The 26,756-nt window shown below is 32.9% G+C and overlaps 2 protein-coding genes and 1 long non-coding RNA gene across 9 annotated transcripts in view; 1 reads left to right on the plus strand and 2 right to left on the minus strand.

Annotated features, from left to right (window-relative positions):
* Positions 1–10,947, minus strand: part of LOC126723527 (putative F-box protein At1g32420) — a 105,768-nt gene extending 94,821 nt beyond the window's left edge. For 3 of the 6 annotated variants that reach the window (XM_050427056.1, XM_050427055.1, XM_050427054.1), the window contains exon 1: positions 10,300–10,946. In XM_050427056.1, the coding sequence (XP_050283013.1) occupies positions 10,300–10,803 (504 nt within the window). In that variant the 5' untranslated portion in view covers positions 10,804–10,946. Of the gene's footprint in view, positions 1–10,299 lie in introns of all 6 variants that reach the window. The other 3 variants (XM_050427053.1, XM_050427052.1, XM_050427049.1) reach the window with 2 other exon arrangements.
* LOC126723533 (uncharacterized) lies at positions 1,020–1,781 on the plus strand. The gene is made up of 3 exons (XR_007654369.1): positions 1,020–1,123; positions 1,262–1,372; positions 1,488–1,781. It is a non-coding gene; the product is annotated as an uncharacterized LOC126723533 (long non-coding RNA).
* Positions 10,948–19,887: 8,940 nt separating the features above from the next.
* On the minus strand, positions 19,888–24,909 carry LOC126723530 (putative F-box protein At1g32420). Of its 2 annotated transcripts, XM_050427059.1 has the most exons (3): positions 24,683–24,909; positions 23,546–23,827; positions 19,888–20,099 (listed from the first exon to the last, which is right to left on the minus strand). In XM_050427059.1, exons 1-3 carry the CDS (start codon positions 24,757–24,759, stop codon positions 20,096–20,098), a joined length of 363 nt encoding a protein of 120 aa, XP_050283016.1. In that variant the 5' UTR covers positions 24,760–24,909; the 3' UTR covers positions 19,888–20,095. The 2 variants fall into 2 exon arrangements, with proteins under 2 accessions (XP_050283016.1, XP_050283015.1); XM_050427058.1 differs by having other exon boundaries at positions 23,546–24,909.
* Positions 24,910–26,756: the final 1,847 nt, after the last annotated feature.

Below are 26,756 nucleotides of genomic sequence, written 5' to 3' on the forward strand. Positions count from 1 at the left end.
AGTCATAATCCTGCTAAAATCTGTGTCAAGTGATGAATATATATATAGCGTAAGTGTATTTTTTTGGGTGTGTGTGTGTGTGTATGTAAAATGTAATCATGTCTCACTATCCTTGATTCCTTTATTATAATGTCATTTAGTTTTTGATTGTTTTGATAACATGTTTAAGATTTATAATTGATATAATCACAATCTTGGTCCAATATACTATCAGCAAATTGTTTAAAAAGGTGTTTCATATATGATGTAGGACAAATTGCTGAATTTGATCATATTAATAGAATTTGTGTACATGTGGTTGTGGTGGGTTTGCTAGTGCACATGCGGGTTATTCAAATATTATTGGAGGATGACAGCAATAAGAACCAACACTTAGCTCCAAATATTTGGGTTTGGTTATGGAAACTCGACATATTAATCAAGTTAAAAACGTATTCTTTCATTCTATTATATCCGAAATCATAGTTTTTGTTACATCTTTAATTGACAAGTGCTATTTTGCTAATTTTATTAGTAAAAGTTTAGGACTTCCTCTACCTTTTTCGTTCCATTGACTAGAATCAAACTCTATTTTTTATTGGTGCATTAATTGCTCTACTTGGCATATGACCAAACCATTTCACATGACTCCCTCCCATTGCTCTACTTGGCATTAATTGCTCTACAAATTTTTATCAGGACCGTATCTATTTTTGAACTTTGCTCTGTACGTAGGGTCCAAGGAAACTGATGAAAAGGCTACGAGGTTCGAAAGTTGGATATCTTGGACTGTTGGACACCAGAAAATCACTATCGATGGACTGAATCTAAGTGTTAAACATTTCTAGGTTTAGACCATCGGTAATGATTTTCTGGAGTCCAACCGTCCAAGATATCCAACTTTTGAACCTCGTCAGCCTTTTCATTAGTTTCCTTGGACCCTACCTCTGAGGTCCACGAAAATGGAGGTGTATCATAAGAAGTCGGGTAGGTGTATTCAATCGATAAGTGGACCAAATGGGGACTGTATGCCAGTCAGCTACTCCAGCTCAGTACATGGTCTTCTTCTTCGGGCTCTATCTGGTTGCTTTGGGGACTGGTGGGATCAAACCTTGTGTTGATCAGTACTGCCTTGATGATTTAGGTTAGTTTTTAGTGCGTGTAGCGCTGCTGCTTGGTTTTCTTTCCTTTTTGGGTGGACATCATACTATGTTGCTTTTGTCATGGTTTTATTTCTGCGCAAACGGCTTCTCATTTATTGAAATATCTTTGATATGGGTAGGAGCTGGCAGAACCATCGATAAGAGATGCATTTTTTTCTTGCATTCAACAAGGTGCAGATCATGTGATTGTAAGCCCATTTTTTCTCTTCCTTGGACGACACTGGCATCAGGTAGCTCGGCTTACTTTCCTCTGGTGCCTTGATTATAGATATACTGTACAGAATTGGTGACTAGATTGATTTTTTTTTTTTTTTTTAAATAAAAATGCTTTGTGTCTCTTTACAGGATATTCTTTCGTTAGCTGCAAAAGAACACCCTTATGTGTCATATATCGTTACTGCACCTCTTGGTCTGCATGATCTACTTGTGGCAAGGAGCGAGATTGTATGACAAGGTTTATATTATGAGATTTGTATTACTGGAAATGTTTGCTCTGTAGAAATTTGTATTACAAGATTTATATTATGAGATTGTATGCTGGCCATTTACAAAGTTGGACAGTAATGTTCTTGGTGTATTTTATAATAATGTTATATTTAATAATTTCAAAATGCAATACATTTTGTTTTTAATGTACTACATTGTGGTTTTTGATGCTCTGTTTTGCTAGTCTAGATAGGTGATTACCGAATACAGCCCTTTGAATCGAGTTTCTGGTTTACACCTACAGGAATGCAAAACAAATGAAAAAAAAAAAAAAAAATTCCCAGTGGAAATCGAGTTTTAGAAACTCGATTTCCAGTAAAATATTTACAAAAATGCCACTTCAATTACAGGAATGCAAAAAAATGAAAAAAAAAAAAACTTCCCAGTGGAAATCGAGTTTCTAAAACTCGATTTCCAGTAAAATATTTACAAAACTGCCACTTCAATTACAGGAATGCAAAAAAATGAAAAAAAAAAAAAAAAAAACTTCCCGAGGGAAATCGAGTTTCTAAAACTCGATTTCCAGTAAGATATTTACAAAAATGCCACTTCAATTACAGGAATGCAAAAAAATGAAAAAAAAAACTTCCCGAGGGAAATCGAGTTTCTAAAACTCGATTTCCAGTAAGATATTTACAAAAAAGCCACTTCAATTACAGGAATGCAAAAAAATGAAAAAAAAAAAAAAAAACTTCCCGAGGGAAATCGAGTTTCTAAAACTCGATTTCCAGTAAGATATTTACAAAAATGCCACTTCAATTACAGGAATGCAAAAAAATGAAAAAAAAAAAAAAAACTTCCCGAGGGAAATCGAGTTTCTAAAACTCGATTTCCAGTAAGATATTTACAAAAAAGCCACTTCAATTACAGGAATGCAAAAAAATGAAAAAAAAAAAAAAAAACTTCCCAGTGGAAATCGAGTTTCTAAAACTCGATTTCCATTTGGGTGGCATTATCGCAAATAAATGACAGTAAGCAATTTACAAAAATGCCACTTCAATGGAAATCGAGTTTTAGAAACTCAATTTCCACTGGGGGATTTTCTGCCAACCCGAGAGCAAAATTTTTTAGGGGGAAGTGTGAGAGCAAACTTCCCAGTGGAAATCGAGTTTTAGAAACTCGATTTCTGTTGAATGTGGCATTTTCGTAAATTGGTTAGTGTCATTTATTTGCGATAATGCCACCCAAATGAAAATCGAGTTTCTAAAACTCGATTTCCACTGGGAAGTAATTTTTTTTTTTTCCCGTTTGTTTTGCAGTCCTGTAGGTGTAAATCAGAATTACTTTTGTCCCGTCCCCTACAATAGTAAAAGATATCCAGAACACATCATATGGTCAGCGGTAAAGAAGTAGATACAAGCATAATCACCAGTCAAGGAGAGAGTACATCAGATGCAAATAATTGGATTCAAACAGTTACTATTCATGGGCATTTTAGTTGCCCTTAGCACACAAAAACAGTCAATACATTATCATCGGTTCAAACAGTTCAAACAAGGCCGCTGTGGTTGAAGTTGGCAAAGTAGTAGCTACATTGCCAATGCCATATCATTGCATTACAGGCAAAAGCTGCACAACGCAATTAATGTAACGAGTACAATGGATAACAAATGTTCAATTACCACAATATTTAGCAATAAACAAAATACAAACTAAGTCAATACAACATAGTCTACATAGTCGTCTAACACTTGTCCATACTAATACAACATACTCTACATAGTCACCTATAACATTTCCATACTGATACAACATAGTCTACATAGAATTTGCTGCACTTGTCCATACCGAACATAACCACAAGTCCCACGTACAATGCCATTCAAAAATCCAGTCTCCGCTCGCCTGACAACCACGAAGGTACAGTTGTTAGTTTCTGCAATGTGAAGAACAACAACCAAATGACATTCTGAGCATATTATATAAAAACAGTGACAACACTTGCCTAGTTTGCAGCACTACCACTTGTCGAAGCCCCATGGGAATTGGGACAGCATCTGCGGTTATGCCCCTCTTGATGACACACTCCACATTGTTGCCTTGGTTGAATCTCCCTCAAGTCCGGATCTTCCCTCCGGCTTCCCCGTTCTCGTTGTATCCCATCCATTTCATTCCTTAATCTTGACTTCACAGGACGACCTTTGCCCCGCAACAGCTGTGGGTTAGGCACCCATCGTGGTCCGCGAACATCCCTCCACAATGACTCTGATTTTGGCACCACAAAATGATGTGAATATGTCTGAATGGCGTTGTTCAAACTGTAACATGGGTCAATATAGCTGGTCGCATCGAGGTGCAGACCTTTAAGAACTTTAATTGCATGTGAACAAGGGATCTTCAAGTTTTGCCACTTCCCACAACCACATGTTTGCTCAATTACGTGCACTTCATGACTGTGGTTTCCTCCTCCACCTCTATGATCGTTATACGGGGTAACCACTTGATATACACCAATTTCATGATTAAAATTCCTCAGAGTGTGTCCTGCAGTTTTCTGCTCATTTTTGTTATAGATCTTCATTGCATAATCACTCCACACCTTACCTTGAGAGAGATCAGAAAGAATTTTTTCATGTCGATCGTAGAAATATGCAACAAGTTTGGACCATGTGAACTCAACCATTGCAGCAATGGGCAAACCGCGGGCACCTTTAAGTACCCCATTAAAACACTCAGAGATATTGGTTGTCATTGCCCCGTAACGTCTTCCACCATCCTGTAACTGGGTCCATTTATCAACATCCTCACTCATTAGATATGTGTAAGGCATATAGCGTAGGATGTGGCGATCAGTAGGGTCTACACCCCTCAGTAAATTAATCTCGGCCTCCTTAATAGTTTGCATTATGGACGTGAATTTTGCTTCATGAGTTGCATATCCAGCTTTCAAGGCCAATGCCTTTAAAGTCGGGTCCTTAAATTTTGTGTTGAAGTTGCTAGCAACATGTCGAAGGCAATATCGATGATATACCTGTTCTTTTCCGTCCTCACCTATAGGCCACTCTCGAATGGCGCATTTGATACCTTTATGTCGGTCAGAAATAATGCAAATGCCATCCTTAGGTATGACATGCTCTATGGAAGTCCTAACACACTCTAAAAACCAACCCCAACTAGGCCCTGACTCCTTGTCTACAACAGCAAAGGCGAGAGGCAAAACCTTTTGGTTAGCATCAGTTGCCATTGCAATCATCAACACCCCTTTGTATTTACCATACAAATGAGTCCCATCAATACTGATCACTGGCCTGCAATATTTGAATGCAGCAATGCATGGAGCGAATGCCCAATATACATAGTGAAGTACCGCAATACCTTCGTATGGCCTAGGTATGGTGTGATAGCTGTACTTGGTACCTGAGTCCTGATCCAAGTATGCCAACAAAAATTTCCGCAACCTTTGGTAAGACTCCTCCCAATCCCCAAATATCTTAGCAATTGCCTTTTGTTTTGCGTCCCATACTTTATAGTAAGAAAGCTCATGATTATACTTAGTACGTATGATCTCCCAGAGCTCATCAATACGAGCAGTGTGATTTTGTCGCAATTTTCCCACAATTTCTGATGCAACAAAATTAGAATTCATCATTCTACCGTCTCTTTGCAAGCCAAAGGGTATACAAGTGTGTGGACCCACATAAGACGTGACCACCCACAAACCATTAAGTTTATTCTTCATGAATGCCCCAACATACCACTTACAGTTGTCATCAACGCATGCGACGCACAATTTTGTGGTGTTCGACCTCCGGGTTATAAAATTTCTATTATCATTTGCTGCGTATATTGTCAATGCACGTTTCACCGCCGATTTATTTGCAAAAGTCAACCCTTTACAAAAATGCATCCCATCTTGCCAAGTACAAACAAATGGTTCTAATAGACGTGAAGGATCAAACATATTTTCCCAAGTATTTGCGTAGAATGAGTCGGCAGGAGGTCTGTAGCCAGTGGTCGTATTTGTATCACGCTGGATGCCAATATCATCGTCTGCATCATCTTCATCATGGAACTCCATATTTTCCTCTTCAAAATGGGGAACGACTTCATGGTCATCCACATCGTTCTCAAAGTCACCTCGTTCAATCCTCTCTTCGTACTCATCCACACCATCAATACTTTCACCATCATTCGTAGCATGATCTTCGTCTTCATCTTCGTCTTCGTCTTCAACATAGTCTTCGTCTTCGTCATCCTCCTCTAAATGTGTCTCTTGACAATGGAGGGTTTCACCAGTATTTACAACATGATCTTGAGATGGGAGCATATAATCTCCCATTGTATACCCTCCCATTGCAGTGCATCCATCATCAAGGGCTGTAAATTGTAAAGACGTAGTTGTTTGTTGCACCATCTCAGTATCAACTTCCGCAAGCGGCTCTGAACTTATGTACAACTCAGCAGCATTTACTTGGGGCATTTTCTGGATCCTATTAAACATCATCTTCACATGTTTGTCTTCTTTAATCGCCATATACCCGTAAGTTATCCGTTCATGTAGGACTTCTTGTGGGTAACGATAAATAATCTTGATGTCATACCAAGCAGAGTTCAAATTCAATTCGTCCATTATTTTCAACTTCAAATCAATCAACGTCTTCAACTTACGACGTATCATCATGGGGTAGCATTGGATACTCGGCCCTGTAAATGGAAATCCCTCAATCCCCCCAGGATTGTTAAGAGGTCCACCGTAGTATACATTTATATCAATATTCTTCAGATGTTGTGAACCTATTAAAGAGTCAAGTATAATATGTTAGCGACATATTTTTTTCTTTCATTTAACATCAATTACAAAACCTTTTCTATCTACTCAAAGTACAAAAATCACAAATTCTCACCCCACAATTGCATATACTCACCCCACATCACATACAAACACACTCAATCATTATCATTTCGTACTCAAACAAATAAAAAAACTAAAAACAAAACTCACCCCCATTACAAAATTTCAACTCAGCTCTAACTAATATAAATAAAAATATCAAACCAAACAACAAGAAAAATAGCCATGATAAAAGCCTAGCAATACAAATATATATCTACAATATTTTTTACTTGTTATAAAATCCTAGCAAATATATACATTAACTTGCAAAAATAGTCATGATAAAAGCCTAACAATACAAATATATATCTACAATATTTTTTACTTTGTATAAATCCTAGCAAATTATATACACTAACTTGCTCCATTAGTCATGATAAAAGCCTAACAATACAAATATATACCTAAATATATTTTTTACTTTGTATAAAATCCTAGCAAATATATACACTACCAAATATAACTTCTTACAAACCCCACATTTGCATATTCACATACAAACACACCCAATCATTATCATTTGTTTCCAAAATAAAATAAAAAATAAAAAATCATTAATTATACTAAAATAAAAAATAAAAAACTAAACACACAACTCACCCCATTACAAACCTTCAAATCATTCTATCAAAAATATAAAAAACAATATCAAACCAAACAAAAAAAAATTAATCATGATACACATACCCATAAAAAAACCTAGGGATAATATATATATATATATATATATATATGAAACTAACAATTAGAGAGATTGAGAAACCTTACCTGACATGAGGATGTGGGGTGAGTTGAAGTTTATGCTGAAATGAAAATGAGTGAGAGGAAGGATGTGGGTCTCTTTTTCAAATTTGATAAATGTTGCTCCTATAAGAACTTAGCGCTCAGTGCAGTCAGGTAAGGTTTGAGTACGAAATGTTGCTCCTATAACCTTACTTCCTCTAACCCTACAGGAGAAAGAGAAAAGTAAAAAGCAGCATGTACACCTAAGTCAGACAACTAAATGTAACCTACAATAAGTGAGCATGTGCAAACTGCAAAGGCACTCCTGGAGCTGTGGGCAAACTGCAAAGGCTGACTCCTGGAGCTGTGGACTTGACATGACCAGACATCAGACACGAATAAAGCAAGAGAACTGTACTCAAAAATCGAGTTTCTGAGACTCGTTTTCCAGCTGGAAATCGAGTCTTAGAAACTCGATTTTCACGTGGAAATCGAGTCTAAGAGACTCGATTTCCAGCTGGACCATTCCAGCGTGTGCAGGCCAGATCACACAAGAAAATCGAGGCTTAAAGGCTCGATTTTGAGACCAAAATCGAGCCTTAGAGGCTCGAGATGCTATTAACCAAATAAGTTTCTAATTCTCGCCTACTAACTAGATAGTTCGGTTTTTAAGGCCAGTTGGCCATTTTCGCCGTAATCTTGAGCTGAAGTTCATTTTAAATCTTCTTTTTTTTTTCTTTTTCTTAAAAAAAAACTTTGTGTCAACCTGGGTGGAAAAAATAAAAATAAAATAAAATGGGTAAAATACTGTTAACATTATGAGATTTGAGTTAATGTTATTTAGGTCCAAGATTTTTCAAATTTAATCAACTCAATCTCTAAACCAGTAAATCTAACTTGGACCTAAACTGTTACTCTCTTTTTTTATATATCTCTTGCAGTGGTTAAGGACTAAGTTTGTCAGTTTTGAAAAACCTTGGACTTAGCTAACATGAACCCAAACCGCAGTGTCAACTGTATTTTACAAAAATCCATAATCTACAATTTTTTGTTTAATAGTTAAAATTAATTAGATAACATAATTAATAGGCCAAAATGCAAAATTCATGCTATAAGTTTCATCACTTTTCATTTCAAACCTCTATAATTGCATTCTGTCATTTCAGCCCTTTAAATCTCAATCCTCCTCAATTCAGTCCTCCTTTAACATTTCGTCTATATTTGTCGTTAACTTGCCCAACACAACGTCGTTTTGACCATAATTTAATTATTTATTTCCTAAATTAAAAAATGTTAATTAAAATAAAACCAAAAGAAACTAAACCTAGAAAACCCAAAGTTAAACCCAGAAAACCCAGAAAATTACACCCTTACCCAAAGGTGTATTGACTGGAGTCGAGTACACCTCTTAGAGCAGAGCCGCCGCATACACCTCCTGGAGCGTAGCCAAGCCGACGAGAAACCCTATAGCTGGGCTGCCGAGAAACACCTCGCAATCTCTTTCTCCCATTTGATCTCTCGATCTCTCTTTCTCCCTCTCAATCTCTCACTTATCGAGTTAGGCTTGAGATTTTGGTGGTGTTGTTCATGTTCTTTAGATGAGGTGGGTTGGGCTATTTTAATTTCTGGGTTTAAAAAAAATTAAGAAATAAATATTAAATTATGGTCAAAACGACGTCGTTTTGGGCAATTATGGACGAAATGTTAACTGAGGGCAGATTGAATTGAGGAAGATTGAGAGTTAAAGGACTTAAATGACATAATTCAAACATAGATGACTAAAATGAAAAGTAATAAAACTTAGGGAGTGAGTTTTGCATTTTGGCCTAATTAATTCTACAATTTTTTCTGACGCAAAAAAGTTTGGTAACACAGACAAAGAGAGCTAATAACTTTTATGAACTTGAAATTATTAAGTTTGAAGTATGAAAACACAAAGCATTTTTATTACTTCTTCCTTTGTAATCTCTCATCTAAATCCTCTATCAATTTGATTATCAAATATGGTTAACGCCTTCGATTATAAAAATTGGTGATTCAGATTCTCTAGACTAAATCAGTCTTTCAAAAAATAAAGAACACTAATATATTTCCATTAAGGTTAGACTATTAAATACTAATGCAAAAACACCCCCACCAATTTTTATGCTTATATCCTCAATCCGACAAATTCATTCCAACATCAACACCCTTAAGCTTCGTTTGGGAGTTCATAAGGGAATAGAATGAAATTGAATAAAATGATCATAAGGGAATGGAAATGAATGGAATGTATTTAAGAAATGGAAAGGAATGGAAAAGAAATGAATGAAATGAAATGAAATGGAATTAAGTAGTTTTAATTGGATGTTTTAAAATAAAGGAATGGAAATGAATGAAAATGAATGAAATGTAAGTAATCTTGTTTAAGAGTAACATAGAGGGAATGAAATAAAATCATTTTATGACAATATTACTATTAGACCCCTATTTTAAAATAAAGGGTTAAATATATATGGGTATTTTTGGAATTTTAATAAAAAAAAACTCATTAATTCTAATTTTATTCCCTCTCATTCCTCCCAATTTTGGAAAGAATGAAAATTTGAGATTTAAGGGAATAGAGAGGAATGAGTGTTCCTTCTTATTCATTCTACTTCCTCCTACTTAGCCAAAACTCTCAAAATACCCCCTATCTATTCAACCTTTTATTTTAAAATAAGAGTCTAATAGTAATATTGTAATAAAATGATTCTATTTCATTCCCTCTATAGCCTAGTTTGGATCCACATTTTTGCGTAAACATTTGCGCATTTGTGCATTTTTTTTTTTTTTAATGAACAGTACACCAAGGCATATGAACAGTAAAAAAAAGAGTGAACAATAATTTTTCACACATTTAAAAATTATTTTGTTACAGTGTTTTCAATTTTTAGTTTTCAGCAAAATAAATTGTATCCAAATGGACCCTATGTTACACTCAAACAAAATTACTGAAATAAAGGCCGCACCATTATAATACTGAAATATAATCCCAGGCGAAAGCGAATCGCCAGCACTAGTTTTTCTCCAAGCGTCCTCTTTAAGAGAGTAAACCTTAACCAGACATCGTGGTTTGGTTGCAATGCTCACCACCTTGTAATCATTGGTCCGCGCATCAAACCCGAACCCATTAATCACCGCGCTGTTAGTCTTGGGGAGGGTAATGAATTTTCTAATACAGGGATTCCAAAGAATAATCTGCTCCTTTTCACAAAGGCAGAACAACCCATTCACAGAACCGATTAACTTAAAATAGCTGAAAGATAGTGGGAACTCAACATTCTGAAACTGATGAAACGAGGAGTCAGAGTCATTATTGCCATCGTGAATGAATTCGTAGATATCTACTTTGAATTCGTAGATATCTATGGCTCTAAAATCGCCGCGGCTAACGATTAATTTGTTGGAATTGGAGGGAAGTGAAAGTGATTGAGTGAGGTGGGAATCGATGAAGGCAGAGGTTGTGATTAGGGAGTTCCATAGTTTCGAAACGCACCTGAATCGAATTAGGGATTTCACGGGTAGTCTGCACAGTATCTGAAGCACCACTTCCTCTGGAAGATAGTCCGACATTTCTTTCAATTCCTTCCTTCTCATTCACCAAATTGAAGATTTGAGGGTTGAAAAACTTTGGACGAGTGTTCACAGAACTGCGTGCTATATGCCGTCTCAGGTCTTCTAGTGTGGTGTGTACACACAGTTCAGCAAACACGTTTGTATTTTTTAATTTGCAAATTACATCAGTTTCGACTTTACCCGCTCTGAAATTTGAAAGTATTAGGGTAATACACCATCGCATTAATTTGAATTTTACTCCTTACATTGAAGATGTTTAAATTTTACTCCTTTAAAATTTGAGTGTATTTTAATTTTACATCCTAAAGTTTAAGAATTTGAGATGTAAAATCCAAATTCTAAACATTAGGATGTAAAATCCAAACATCTCAAACTTCAGGGAATAAAATTCAAATTCTAATATTTTAGGGTATTAAATCCAAACACTTTTCGATTTGCAATTTACCCTTTGTATCCTGAGCACAAGTTCATTTTGAATCATTAAAAAAAAAAATCATTTTAATTTTTGAGAAATGATATGTCCACAATATTTTCATAACATTTTTACAACAAATCTTAAGTGGCAGGTTGTTACTGGTTATTATTGTTGGCGCAAAAAAGTAATCTTAGTGTTAGGTTCAAATTTGAATCAATAACAACTAACCACCTATGATTTGTTGTAAAAATGTTGTGGATGTAACATATCTCTTAATTTTTTTGTGTATTTTTAAATTTGTGTCAACTCACATGGAAAAAAAAAATCACATGAGCTTAAAATAATACTCCCTTCATCCCAATTTTTTTGTCCTTATTCCATTTTGAGATGTCCCAAAATATTGTTTCGTTTCTAAAATTAGAAGTCATTAATTTACTAATGTTCCTATTATGTCCCTATTTTATTTCCAAAACCATTTGAAAAGAAAACCAACAAATATTTAAAAATCAATATTGATTAAAAAGATAAACTAGAATTTGTATTTGAAGTAATCCAAAATTGCTTGGAGCCAATACCCAATAGTTTTTGTATTGTGGTAGTTGTAGATCTTTCAAATTTGATTAAGATGATAAGTTACAATTTGTGTTGTGTAAGGAGCAGATTTTTGTATTTGTTATTTTAGATTTAATATTCCTATTTTTTGATAGATTTAATTAGGGGTAGTTTTCGAAACTTATACATTTTTTAAGGCAAACAAAACAATAAATGATATTCCCTCAAAAAGTTTGATTTTTGAAACAGGACAAACAAATTCGAATTGATTAACTCAAAAGAACTTGTTAGTGAGAACTCAACATTCTGAAATTGATGAAATGAGGAGTCATTATTGTCATTGTGGATGAATTTGTAATGCTCTACTTTGTTTCTAACATTGCGGTCGATAACAATTAATTTGTTGGCGTTGGAGGGGAGTGAAAGTGAATGAGTGAGGTGGGAATCGATGAAGGCAGGCGTTGTAATTGGAGATTTCGATGATTTTGAAACGCACCTTAATCAAATTAGGGATTTCACAGGTAGCCTATGCAGGATTTCTAGCAACACTTCCCCTGGGAGATGATCTGACATTCCTTCCAATTCTTACTTCTCTTAAGTCTTAACCCCAATTGAGAATTTGAGGGTTACGTGAGAATGAGTGTGGAATGAGCTACGGCGTTAAAATAACTTATATAACTTATAGGTTTCAGTTACTTCAACTAATAAAGACAAAGACATCTAGGGTTAGACCATAAATTGAAATTCTTTTTGAAAAAAACTTATAACTTGGATGGTAGAGTTCACCATAAAAGTATAAATGTGAAAAAGAGGAAACACTACACGTTTAATCGCTCCATTTGTTTTGATATAAAAAAATTTTCAAAAAATGTTTTTGAATTTTTAGGTGTTTGTTTGCATATAAAATGTGGTCAAATTTGTAAAATATTTTTTTGTTGATTCTAAAAGCCTAATGTAGTCATAACCTGGTTGATGTGTCATTGCCTCCAGTTGATGTACCATTGCCTTTTTGAGCTTGCAGATTGTTTCTTTAAGAAAAATAAAATTACAAATCCTCACTGTCAATTTTTCCCCAAAATTGAAATTTAAAATTAATACAATTTCATGGAGAACTCCATGTTTAAAACCGTTATCACCACAATTTGGTTCAACAATTAGTAGTAACCATTGCCTTTTTGAGCTTGCAGATTGTTTCTTTATCTCTAACATATTAAAATAGTCATCAAAATTAGTAATAACCATTTTTTCTAGGTAGTGGGTTTTCGGTGGAGTTAATTATCCAAAAATGTTGGTACTGATAACTGATAAGGATTAAAGAGATCGTGATAGAGAACATGATAAGAAATATTAGAATTTTGAAATCCGAAAATTTGTTGTAATTTAGGAACTGAGTAGTGGTCATCGTCTTGCATTGTGTAGAGTGTAGACAGCTTTAATTGGATAATTTAGATATACTTAAAAGTTACACATTCAAAAAAATTTCATTCTACAAAAAAAAATTAGTAGCTGTTTAATAGTGATAGACAGGTAGAAGAATTTTTAAAATTGGATGTATTAATTTAGTGCAAATGCAATTAGAAATAGATAATTGTGGGTAATCTTTTTTAAAAAATTAAAAACCTGATAAAAGAGTGATGGGTGTTTTGAAATTTAGTATTCGACGTTGTTGACCCTATTTCTAAAAAACTCACTATCTATTCATGAGGTGATCATGGTGTTGATTTCTAAGACATTTGTAAGAAAAGTTATTGGATACTTGATGAGGGTATTTTTTAATTTAAAAAAATCCAATTGAAGGAAGGGAATCTTCTTATAAATAGTACTAATCTCTAAGCACGCACAATGCACGTGCTTACAAGCTCTTCTCATTTTTTTTGTTGGTAAAAGTTAATAATTTGTATCTATTTTAGAAATATATATATTTTTATTTTCCAAACAAATAAAACAGATAAACTTTAGAGATAAACAGTTACTGTAATTTCTTTTTTGAACGTGAAGGAAAAAAATTATAAATTTTAAGAGTTCTCTATTTGAAATCAAAATGAAAATTTTTATTTGACATTTATGGCCATATTTCTAAATGAAGTTACTCTTCACTAATGAGGGTATTTTTGAACTACATAAAAGTCTAATTATCACACGCGTACGATGAGGCTCTTTAACATTATTTTTTTTTAGTATTATAAATTTTCACTCATTCTAGATTGGATGGTAGAGTTCACCATAAAAGTATAAATGTGAAAAAAAGAAACACCACACCACCATACTTTAATAATTTTCCAAAAAAATTTAATCACTCCATTTGTTTTGGAATAAAATATTTTTCAGAAAATGATTTTCAATTTTTAGGTATTTGTTTGCATATAAAATGTGGTCAAATTTGTAGAATATTTTTTATTGACCGTAAAATCCTTTATAAAAATCTGTAAAAATGTTTTACCTTTAAAATTTTGATAAAATATTGTACAAAAACACATAGTGACTTTTCCTTACCCCATATAGTAGTTAGGTCATAGGTCGCATGGGCTAGGCAGTTAGTGCCGACAGTTAGACAACTAATGCTAGTCATCAAAGCCATAGTTCTGATGATCATGTTGAGGTCCAGTCACTAGAGTGGCTATTTCAACGATTAGTGATTGAAGACATAATTCCGAAAATAGTGCCAAAGGTCTAATAATCGAAGCCATCATTCCGATTACAAATATTGGAAGTTTAGGTTGTGTTTGGTTCAATGTAAATCGAATTCCGAGTGTAAAATGAATGCAGGGGAAAGTGAATTCCTATAAGGAAAATGAAATCCGGGTGTTTGGTTGTGCAATGGAAAATAGTCTGGAAAACGATTTTCGATGTTTGGTAACATTCTAAAAATACTATTTTCCTACAAATTTTTCACATTTTCTCAACCATTTTCTCAGCATCCAAACAAATTTTATTACAGAAAATTTCAAAATATACACTTAACCCAACCAAAAATCAAAATAATAACATTGAGCATGAGGAAGAAAGAGTGAGATCGGAGGGAGAAAGAGTGACAAATTGAGGGAAAGAGAACGGCGGTGCTTCAGGCGGTCGAGAACGAGAACGATGGCGAGAACAAGAACGAGAATGGCGGTGCCGATGAGCTTTAGGTCGAGAATGAGAACGGTAGTGAGCTTTGGTTCGCGATCTCGGCGGTGTCGATGAGCTTTAGGTCCAGACCGAGAACGGCAGTGAGCTTTGGGTCGCGATCTCGGTGGTGCCAATGAGCTTTAGGTCGAGAATGAGAATGATGGTGAGCTTTGGGTCGCGATCTCGGCGGTGCTTCAGGCGGCGCGATCTCGCCGGAGCTGGGGTGCGACGAGACCGGTGTGATCTAGGGTTGGGGGCGATGGTGCAATCTCTTCTTGCTATCTCTCTCTCTCTCTCTCTCTCTCTCTCTCTCTCTCTCGATTCAGGTAGGCTGAAAATAAGTGTAATTAGTTTGAAGGTAAAATAGAAGTGAAATTGATTTTACACCGAAAGGCTTGATATTTTATGGTCAACGGAAATCATTTTCCGTTTGACTAAATTTTCTGGCCGTTCCCAAACATGCCCCATGGTGTAAAATATTTTCCGAATTCCTTTTACTGTTGAAACAAACGCAGCCTTAATCACCGAAGACACCACTTCCAATAGTCGTTGACAATTCGATGCCAAAGCCACCATTTTGGCCGCCAATTCCAATGATCCGATCACCTAATCTCTGGCATCAATAGCTCCAATGGCTGAGCCACTAGTTCTGATTGTTTGCTAGAAAAAATTTACTTATCATACTAAACACCTAAAAATATTTTACTTCAAAACAAATGGATTTGTATCATCTTTCAATTCCAAAATCCCACAATTTTTCATTAAATAGGTAAAATTTAATTTGCTAACATGAATACTTCAATTTTTCCTCACACAAAAAAGAGTCATAATATTACAGACAGTAATAACCTTTATGAACTTGAATTTTTTTTTTTTTAAGTATGAAAACACAAAGTATTTTTATGAACTCCTTTATAATTTCTCACACCTCTATCAATTTGAATATCAAATATGGTTAACGTCTTTGATTATAAAAAAATGATAACAAGTTAACAACTTCAAAGCATATCTCACTGCAATTCAAGTCGATCGTTGCACAGTCGCGTCGTAACGACAAACACATTACCAATACAACAATAAAACACAAGAATTGTCTCACAATACAAACCATATCTCATAATCACCTTCTCAAAAAAAAAAAAAAAAAAAATCTTATAATCACTTCAAAACCAGTCACATTACCTATATTGTAATAAACTATAACAAATTAACCAAGTATTGTCCAAGAAGTGTCAATTTTGTGGCATCAAGAATCCAACCAACCAATGAATTCTAATCAATTCTTCAATAAATAAAGACATAACAAAACACCTAAATCAAATCAATATCCTATAAACAACTGACACAAATTTTCTCTCATTATGTACCATACTCCACAAACATAGTTGCGTAGAAAATATTCTTGAAATTCATTTTCTATCCCTTGAACATCCATGACACAAATATATATATATATATATATAAAGTGAAATGGTAAGCTAAGAAGCATAGACACTTTATTCAGGATGATAGACTTGTGTTATGCCTGTGTCGTACTAACAATTTTATATTATAATTTTTTAGAAATCACTCGTATTATCGTGTTGTATCCATGTCAGTACCCAAACCTGTGTCTGTGTCCGTGCTTCCTATATAGAAAGTAACGATTGTGTATAAACAGATCTTATCAATGAATTCTAATCAATTCTTCAATAAATAAAGACATAACAAAACACCCAAATCAAATCAATATCCTATAAAGAACTGACACAAATTTTCTCTCATTATGTACCATACTCCACAAACATAGTTGCGTAGAAAATATTCTTGAAATTCGTTTTCTATCCCCTGAACATCCATGAAACAAATATATATAAAGTAAAATAGTAAGCTAGGAAGCACGGACACTTTCTTCAAGATGATAAACTTGTGTTATACCTATGTCGTACTTACAATTTTATATTATAATTTTTTAGAAATTACTCATATTATCGTGTTGTATCCGTGTCCGTACCCAAACTCGTGTCTGTGTCCGTGCTTCCTATATAGAATGTAACGATTGTGTATCACTATAAACAGTTCTATCTACAGGAAATGGAAAGTGTCAAACTATGCAACTCTAAGGGTATATCATATTGTGTTGTGCTTGTACATACATTTGAAATGCATAGTAGACGCAAGGTTGAAGCTATCTCAAAAAAAAAAAAAAAAAAAAAAAAAAAAAAAAAAAAAAAAAAAAAGAGAGAGAGAGAAATGCTTCTTTAAGCTTTTTCAAAGAACGGACACTTTATTCAGGATGATAAACTTGTGTTATACCTATGTCGTACTAACAATTTTATATTATAATTTTTTAGAAATTACTCATATTATCGTGTTGTATCCGTGTCCGTACCCAAACTCGTGTCTGTGTCCGTGCTTCCTAACGATTGTGTATAACTATAAACAGTTCTATCTACAGGAAATGGAAAGTGTCAAACTATGCAACTCTAAGGGTATATCATATTGTGTTGTGCTTGTACATACATTTGAAATGCATAGTAGACGCAAGGTTGAAACTATCTCAAAAAAAAAAAAAAAAAAGAAGAAGAAGAAGAGAGAGAGAAATGCTTCTTTAAGCTTTTTCAAAGAACATAGGAGACCTACATCATTTGAAAATTAAAAAGTTAAGCGAAGGTTTTATGGACATGTATGAGAGGACCTAGAATTGTCCTTGATATAAATTATTATTATGTTTTTTATGATTATATACAACTAGCTTGCAACCCAATGCATATACGCGGATGTACTTAAAAGATATATTATTAATATTCATTCTTATATTTTTTTAAACTCTATAAAAAGTCTTGTAAGAATATTATCAGGTAGAAAATGTAAATAGACCATTTTAAAAATTTTTTTGTTTGTTTATTAATTCTAGACTTTTTGATTTTTATACGCTGTAACTCATTTAGATGGATATTTAGGATGTAGTCATACATTTGACTCCAAAATTGACATAAAACTCTCTTTAAAAATAAATAATGTAGGACACATGGCGCAAAATTATACTTCAATTATAGAATATAATTAGATTTTCTCTAAAGTTTTGCATATATATATATATATATATAGGTTTTACTTTCAAGAGTTAAATTTTTTTTTTTAATTTCAAATTCAGAGTCTATGGTAATTTGGTGATTTCTCTAGCCACTGAAATGCACCATATATTGGTGGGTGGCGGCCATGGGTCTCAAGAATTGTACTTCCTATCCTATTTGGTTGGAGTATTTCCCAGCGTTGTTGTTGTTGTTGTTGTTTTTTTTTTTTTTTTTTTTTTTTTCGACTTATTTATTTATATAAAATCATACTCTAAATTGCTTTCAACTTTGGCATATAATTCCAATCCACCTAGGAGTTGAATGAAATAGTCCAACAGCTTTGGTTCTCCCTATAGCAAACTAGACCATGTAACAATCAAATAATGTAAAATAAAAGTTTTATACATTAAAAACTGGTGAGGCCGAAGTACAATCCTATTTTATACACAAATCTATTCCAAAATTTTATCTACAAAACTCTAATCAATTTCCATTGGAAGGCCAAAAACAAGTAGCAAAATGGAAATTTTTACCGAAGTTTGGAATTTTATGTCATGACTTTTCTTGCATGCTATTATTTGTGGGTTAAAATACTGAAAATTTTGAGGAGAGTAGTAATCTTGGATGCTTTTTTTTTTTTCTTTTTTTTCTAAGTATCATTCGGATTAATGGGAAGAATTGCTTTAGTGTATTTATTTTTTATTTCTCGAAAAAATAAATGGTTATTAAAATAGAAGTTTAACCAATTTAAAATTGTATTAATGGATTGCTGATATAGTAGTATCTTAACCATTTATTTTAAAAGAAATGTGAAGACTTAAAGTTATCTACTTTATAGAAGAACCTAAAAAATCCAGAAGATTTCAATCCAAAAAATGTATAACAATTTCAAAACATATATCAGTGCAATTTATCAAATGCTTTAAATACCAAACTTTTTTTTCTTTAAAATAGTATACAATATCAAGGGAAGAATTTTTTAAAAATTATATCTTGTATTTTATTAGGGTAAAATATTGTTTTCCTTATTTTTGAATTTCATTTTTTTGTTCCTAAACTATAAAAAGCTCATTTTTTATCCTTATACCTTTATCGATCTTTTTTTCATTTGTTTAGGGATGAAAACAAAGACGTAAAATAATAATAATAATAATTTAGGAATGGAGAAAGAACTTTTTTAAGGTTGAACAATAGAAAACATAATATTTTCAATAGGTTAAGAATGAAGAACAAGTATAAGGATGAAAAAGAAACTTTATACAAACTTTAATGACCAAAATAACATTTTAATATTTTAACCTTTGGTATTATATGTCTAGAGAAAACTAAATTATGATATGACTACACATTAGGGGAAAATTGTAACTTTCCTTGAATCATTATTAACTATAATATATTATAGATGGTATGTTTGGTTAGTAAAAGTTCGAGTATGAGTATCTTTATTTTATTTTTCAAATTTAGTTAAAATAAAAAACTTATCAAATTAGTTGAAATTTAAAAGGTCTTTTATAGAAAGTTGACACAAGCACTCAAATTTAATGAACATATCTGCGAGTATATGAGATTTTTTTTTTTTTTTTATAAGATAGAATTTCTACTCTAATCTAATCTAAGTATATATGTGTATGAAGTTCCCTCCTGAAAACTTGAACACTGGCCTTTGCCCCCTACACTCCACAAGCATTTATATTTGTAGAGTGATCATCACACTAAAGGTGCGCAATTTGAGTAGCTTGAGAAGCAAAAGGAGGAAGTTTGCGAGGAAGGCGAGAGAAATAAGGGGAGATAGAAGACTGAACCTCAAAAAAAAAATTATATAATTTCTTTCTCCTATATTATTTTTTGATATATAAGTTGAGAATTTTATTTTACTGTAATGTATTTTTTATAATATAAACGGAATAATTGTAACTATTAATTTTAGTGACCATGTAATTGATAGGAACATACAAAAGGAATGACATCAAATACTAAAGGAAAAAGGTCTAAAATTATAAAATTTAGGGTTAAAAACAAGATTATCCTAAAGTGTAATTTACATTTTAGTCTAAAATTTAAAATTATCCAATCCAAACGGGCTTTAGACAGAGCTTAGAATAGGGCAAAAAAAAAGCTCTAGACATTAAGAACACTGGCTGCTACATTTCACCACTGAATCCTTCTATTCTATGTAGTGTTATTACCTGCAACAAAAATGACAATAATAAAAGATGTTAATCTTCGTTAAAAAGAAATTCTCAAATTAGCAGCCATACTCCAAAATCATTTCGTAATGACAAACACATTACCAATACAACAAAACACAAGAATTGTCTCACATTACAAACCATATCACATAATCACTTCAAAATCATAGTCACATGATCTATATTGTAATAAAATACAACAAATTATAAAACCAAAGTCACATTTCCTACATTGTAATAAACAATAACAAATTATACACCAAGCATTGTCGAAGAAGTGTCAATTTTATGGCATCAAGAATCCAAACAACCAATGAATTCTAATCAAATCTACAACAAATAAAGACATAACAAAACACCCAAATCAAATCAATATCCTATAAAGAAGTAAAGAAACGACACAAATTTTCTCATTATGTACCATACTCCCCAAACATAGTTGCATAGAAAATATTCCCAAAAGTTATTTTCTTTCCCCTTATTATCCATGAAACAAACATGTACAAACTGCAATAATACTAATTGATTAGTTCAGGTAGGAGAATTCCCTGTCTAGAAACAGAATTAGAAAACAAAATTAGAAAGTAACAATTGTCTATTAAAAGTTCTACCTAGAGGAAGTGGAAAAGGTGTCAAAACTATGTAACTTTAGGGTATATCATATTGTGTTGTACTTCTACGTGCATTTGAAATGCGTATTTTCTGAATATTTACCAAGCAAAAATGATTCTTTCAACTTTTCCAAAGAACATAGGAGACCCACATCATTAAAAATTAATAAGGGAAGTGAAGTTTTATGGTCATCTATGAGAGGACCTAGCATAGTATGTGATTTTTTTTTTTTTTTTGATAGGTAATAAGACTTTTATCGAGAAGAAATTGAACATCATGTTCACGATGGTGAACACTTTGAACAATAAAACAAATACAAAAAAAAATCAAGAGCTAAAGAAAATAGAAACTAAAAAAATCAGATACAGCAATACAGTTCGTACACACCCAAACACGAGCCCAAGAAACAGAGTACGAAAAAGTAAACATTTTAGATGTTCCAAAGTTTTCACCTTGTCTTAAAAAATGAGGGCATTAGGTTCCTGCCAGACTAACCACAGCATAGTATGTGATATCAAGTATTATTAACTTAACAATGATTATTATCTTTGTTAAGATAATATGCAATTGACTTGCTTCCAAGAATTTTCTGTATTTTATTTTAATTCGGAGTGAATGGTAATTTGGTGATTTCTCTAGCCACTGAAATGCGATATGATGGCCATGAGTCTCAAAACTCGTACTTCCTTTTCCTATTTGGTTTAGTAGTTTCCAGCTTTTTTTTAAAAAAAAGTCTAAATTGCTTTCTTCTTTGGCATATAACTCCAATCTATCTAGGAGTTGATTGAAAGAGCCCAACAACTTTGGTTCTTCTTATTTGCTTACACTTTCATCATCTTCCTTCTATATAACATAACAAATTACCATAGATCTGATTTACTCCCTATAGCAAACCAGACCATGTAACAATCAAATAATCCAATCCTATATTTTTCTATCAGTACAATAAAAGTTTTAATGTTTTATACATAAAAAGGGGTGAGGCCGAAGTACAATCCTATTATATTTTCAAAGTTCTATTCCATAATTCTCTCCTCAAAACCCTAATCAGTTTCCATTGAAAAGCCAAAAAAATTGTTTTTAGAAGTAGAAGGTGTCCAATTTACCCTCTCATCCCCATTAACATCAATAACTTTTCCATGTCAACACACAACCAAAGTAATTCAATAGAGTGAAAGAAAATATTAAGTCTACGCCATATTTCAGCTAAACAAAATAGTACTTAGTTTTGGACAAACACCACTTTTGGTCCTTAAAGTTGATCCCATTTTTCAATATGTTCCTTAGACTTTCAAAAACAGCAATCAAACCCTTAAAATTGATAAAATAATACAATTTTTTCCTTTGGTCCTCAAAATTTGACCCATTTCCCCATTCTCTTCCTATTTCGTATTTTCCCGACATTGAAATAGAGAACTATTCAACAAATTTGACTTTATAAAAGTGGACAATATATCCCATTTTTTTGTTCCATGTCAATACCAAGTAGCAATCATAACTTATAATCCATCATGGAGGCCACATGTCACTTGTAATATACCAAAGGTTACCAGTGTATAATTAATTTTTAAACCATTACTTCTACATTGCCCAGTAGCTCAAGAGTTAAGGAATATGGTGTGTTCCCCTTTTAGGATTCATTGAGTCATGCCGTTTAGTGTTGTGGAACTTATAGCAAGTTGTTTAGGCAAGTTTAATAGACTCAAAACTAAGGTACTTTAGAATATGATCCCTCATTGTCTTATGTGAGTCATATGGAGGGAAATGAATACACTTACTTTTGAAGGGGATGAAAGGTCAATTCATGAGTTGAAACTTCTTTCAGAAATTGTTTGAATGAGTAAATGCTTCAGGTGTTGTTACTTTCACGTCTCTGCCTGACACGCTTGATTTTTTTACTTCATTGCTGTTTAGTTTCTTCTTCTTTGTTGCCTTTTAGTACGCTACTTGTGTATCTTGTTTTATCTTTTTGTCCTTATTTCAATTTCAATGAAGTTTATTATTCATCATAAATAATTCTTAAGCCACTTGGAACTTTTTTATTATAAGTATGCCCAATCACATGACATATTGGTGTCAAGATTAGCATGTAGACAACATTAGATCATTCTAAAAACTTTAAGGGTTTGATTACTACTTTAGAAACTCTAGGGACCAAATTGGAAAATGAGGCAAACTTTAATGACTGATGTTTGCCTATTATTTTTTATATTTTTAGAAAAAATACTAGGGTTGTCACTAGGGTCACCCTGATGAAACTCCCACACTCAATACAATGTAATAAGTTTAATCCGTCAAAACCCCAAGCAAAACATCATGACTCTACCTACAGTTACACTTACACACAGTTACAACTTAAATGTTTGGGCCCATCCCATTCCCATACTTTGTTGAATATACATTGATGCAAAACAAAATGTAATGTACAAAACACAGTATCAGAAGGCAACCGATGGCTGATCATTACAGAAAAATATGTGCAATTCTTATGAAAAGTAAGTGTAAAACACATTTTCATATTGAATATGGATTAGATGTGACAAGTTCAGTATCTACAAAAAGATAATAACATCAGTGTTTTGTTTATATTTACAGTTTCCTGCTTCCAAATGTCCAAGGTCAAAACCGATTATCAATCACAACCACAAGATCGTATATAACAATTACGACTATTAATGCCATTCAAGAACAAATTACATCCAAAAGCCATATATTGAGATTTGCAATGTAATGTTTACTTATAGCCACACAACAATATCTAGTATATACCAAGAATAAGATAGAACTGAGGAAATTAAATGCTGAAATTTTGAGTTGAATCAAGCTTTTACCTGCATTTCCTCTTCCTGCTCACTCCCTTTCTTGAAACTGCATCATTTGGTTTGTGGAGTAAGGCAAGGTTCTCAGTATAATTATCAACACATTGTAATGTCTTCCCAATACTCCCCAAATTCTTAAATTGTTGGCTCTCAGGGTCATACAAAGAGAGCGAGTAAGAAGGTTCTATATTTCCTTCTTCGATGACACGGGGGCCCTTTTGTAGCATACGCTCCATATTCTTCATTAATACATGACCATTCTTCCGGAGACCTATTACTGATAAATATCCTCCACTGAGATCAAAAGTAAACTGTTCAGTCCAAGAATCAACAACTCCATATTCTTTCATCACCCAAATAGAACAACATTCGCTGGGTGTACTCCTTTGGCATATTAGGGAAAGTAATCCCCTAAACACTGAAGCATTAATACATCCGTGCCTGCTTGTAATATCTGCCAACGATATCAGATGAAAAACCTCATCCCTCAAATCAAACGATAAAACTGCTAATTCAGTATAATTCAGCTTAACCTTTACTGTGAAATGGATAGCCCCATTTAAAGAAGCTGCCGGACAAGTATACTCATCAAAACGAATATTAGGTGGAAAAGAGTTGCTAGCATCAATCATTTTCCAAGAACCCTCACTAAGAGAGTAAATCTCAACCAGAGTTGGCTCCTTTTTCATATAATACGGATTATACGGAAGTGCAATTATCACCACCTTATAATCATTTGTCCGTGGATCAAACCCGAAAGCTGAATGACATTGAACAAGACCATCTGTCTTAATCTTAATGCAATGCTTAGGAAGGATAATACATTTTCTAATAGAGGGATTAGAAAGGATAAAGCGTTTTTTTTCATAAAGGCAAAACAAACCATTCGCATAACCGATAAACGTACAGTTGTGAATACGACTACGACGACGAGTCGTTAGTGGGAACTCAAGATGTTCAATTCGATCAAATGAGTCATTGTGAATTAATCTGTACTTCTCTACATTGGGTTTAGTAGCAAGGTCCCTAACAATTAGTGTGTTGTTGGAGTTGGAGCTGGAGTTGGAGGGGAGTGAATGTGATCGAGTGAGGTGTGAATCGATGAAGTCAGAGCTTGTGATTAGAGAGTTACATGATTTTGAAACGCACCTGAATCGGATTAGGGATTTCACGGGTAGACTGAGCAGGATGTCACGCTCCACTTCGTGTGGGAGATAGTCTGACATTTCTTTCAATTCTTCTTTCTCTTTACCCAGTTGAAAAGTATGAGACTAGAAACACTTCGGAATGGTGTAAACTAGTTGGATGAGTGTTCAGAGAACTATGCTGTCTCAGCTCGTCTAAACACTGTCACTTCCATCCCTATATTTTTGGTTTTAGTTCAGCAAAACAAAATGTTTGTCCTTTTCGGCCAATCCAAAAATCACCATATATATATATATATATATATATATATTTATATATATATCCGTCTAACTTTCATCCCTAATTTTAAATTTACAAGTCATTTCCATCTATTCTTTTAGAAAAATTCTAGTAATAAAATTTTTTTTACAATTTTTTGCCACAACTGCAACATGATGTAATTGATGAAAAAAAAATAGTAGGTCTATATGTAAGAGATAACTGACCACTCATCGCCTACCACGTTGAAATTGTCGTTAAAAAAATTGTGAAATAATTTGTGGACCTACTACTACTCTTCTCCTTACATATATCAATTGGCCTTTATCTTATCTTTATCACTTTCCAAAATAGAAAGGGTTAGTAGTCTTTTAAAAAAAAAAAATTTTGAATAATGTTATAGAAAATAATTTTCACAACATTTAGTTGGCAATTTTTTTAATTAGTTTACATTCAGGCCCAACATTAACATTATTTTATCATATACCATTAATAACATGTCATCTCGATAATTGACAATTGTGAAATATTTTGATAACATTTTTGTGGCCCTAGCTAATTACAACTTTGTATTTTCCCAATTGTTAATATATTCTATTGTGATTAGAATAATATTACTTTCATCTTGGTCTAATACTAACGCCATTTTTTTTTTTTTTTGGGTACAAATTACAACAAGTCATATTGTTGTGTCCATGCATTTATTGTTTCAAGAATTTTGTAATTTATTACATTTATAATTATATATAATTCTAAAGTTATATAAAAAAAAATAGTAGTTTGGAAAAGTCTTATAATTCAATTAATACTTTATATATATACTAGCCTTATCACATGCACTTTGCGCGTGCAATAAGGTTTTATTTTTTATTTTTTATATTGTAATAATTTTTCATTCATTCTAATTTGAGGTTTACACATTTTATCATTATTATTACCTATTTAGAACTACTAATACAACCAAGAATGTCATGAGGCTCTTCTCAACAAAAAAAAAAAAAAATGTCATGAGGCTAGTTTCAAAAAATGAACAAATATTACACATTTATTTTGTAAAAAAAAAAAACTACGTTTTTATTTTATATATAATTTTTATTTTGAGAATCTAATTTCAAAGTAGATAAAAAAAATTTGAAAATTAACTGGAAAGTGACTCTATTTTTTAAGCAATGTTCTAGTAAGAGTTAGAGTTGTATTTTTACCAAATTATCCTTTAGTTTTGTTTCTACTTAAACATAGAAATGTAGGAGCATTTTTTAACAAAAAAAAAATGAGGACCCAAATGGGGGAAACCCTTTAAATAGTAGTAGTAGTAGTGTATATGTGTGTGTGTATATAATATATAAATATATATATATATATAAAATCTTTTTTTCTGAAGTCCTCCTTAAATTTGGTAGCCATATATACACCAAAAATGCTTAGATGGTTGAGAATGAATTTGACATCCAGAAAGAACCACAAAATATCATATTAGAAAACAACCCATCATTGAAATCCTCATAATCAAAATTTTAAAATAAATAAAAAGGCAAATAAGGTCTTAAGTTCAAACTACAGCATTAACTGTCCATGGAGTTTTAGAAATATCTCATAGGCAAGAAATGGAATAGTCTAGTCAAAAGTTAATACTACTTCACAACATTTTTATATCAAGAAAAAGAGAGAATGCTTGAAATCTTTTGGTCCAAAATTAAGAGACACAATCATGTTCGGGGTTTCTACAAGCAAGTGGTATGCACTATAGTTCATGTTCTTGTATTTCATAAACCTGATTGGAGTGAGAAGGGAAAGGACGGAAAAAGGGCGGGGGAGGGGG

Source organism: Quercus robur, chromosome 4 (genome assembly GCF_932294415.1).
Source record: "Quercus robur chromosome 4, dhQueRobu3.1, whole genome shotgun sequence".
Classification (NCBI taxonomy): Eukaryota; Viridiplantae; Streptophyta; class Magnoliopsida; order Fagales; family Fagaceae; genus Quercus; species Quercus robur.

Coding starts and splice junctions, on each gene's coding strand:
- LOC126723530 (XM_050427058.1), bottom strand. CDS start 24,759: ATGTCAGACTATCTCCCACACGAAGTGGAGCGTGACATCCTGCTCAGT.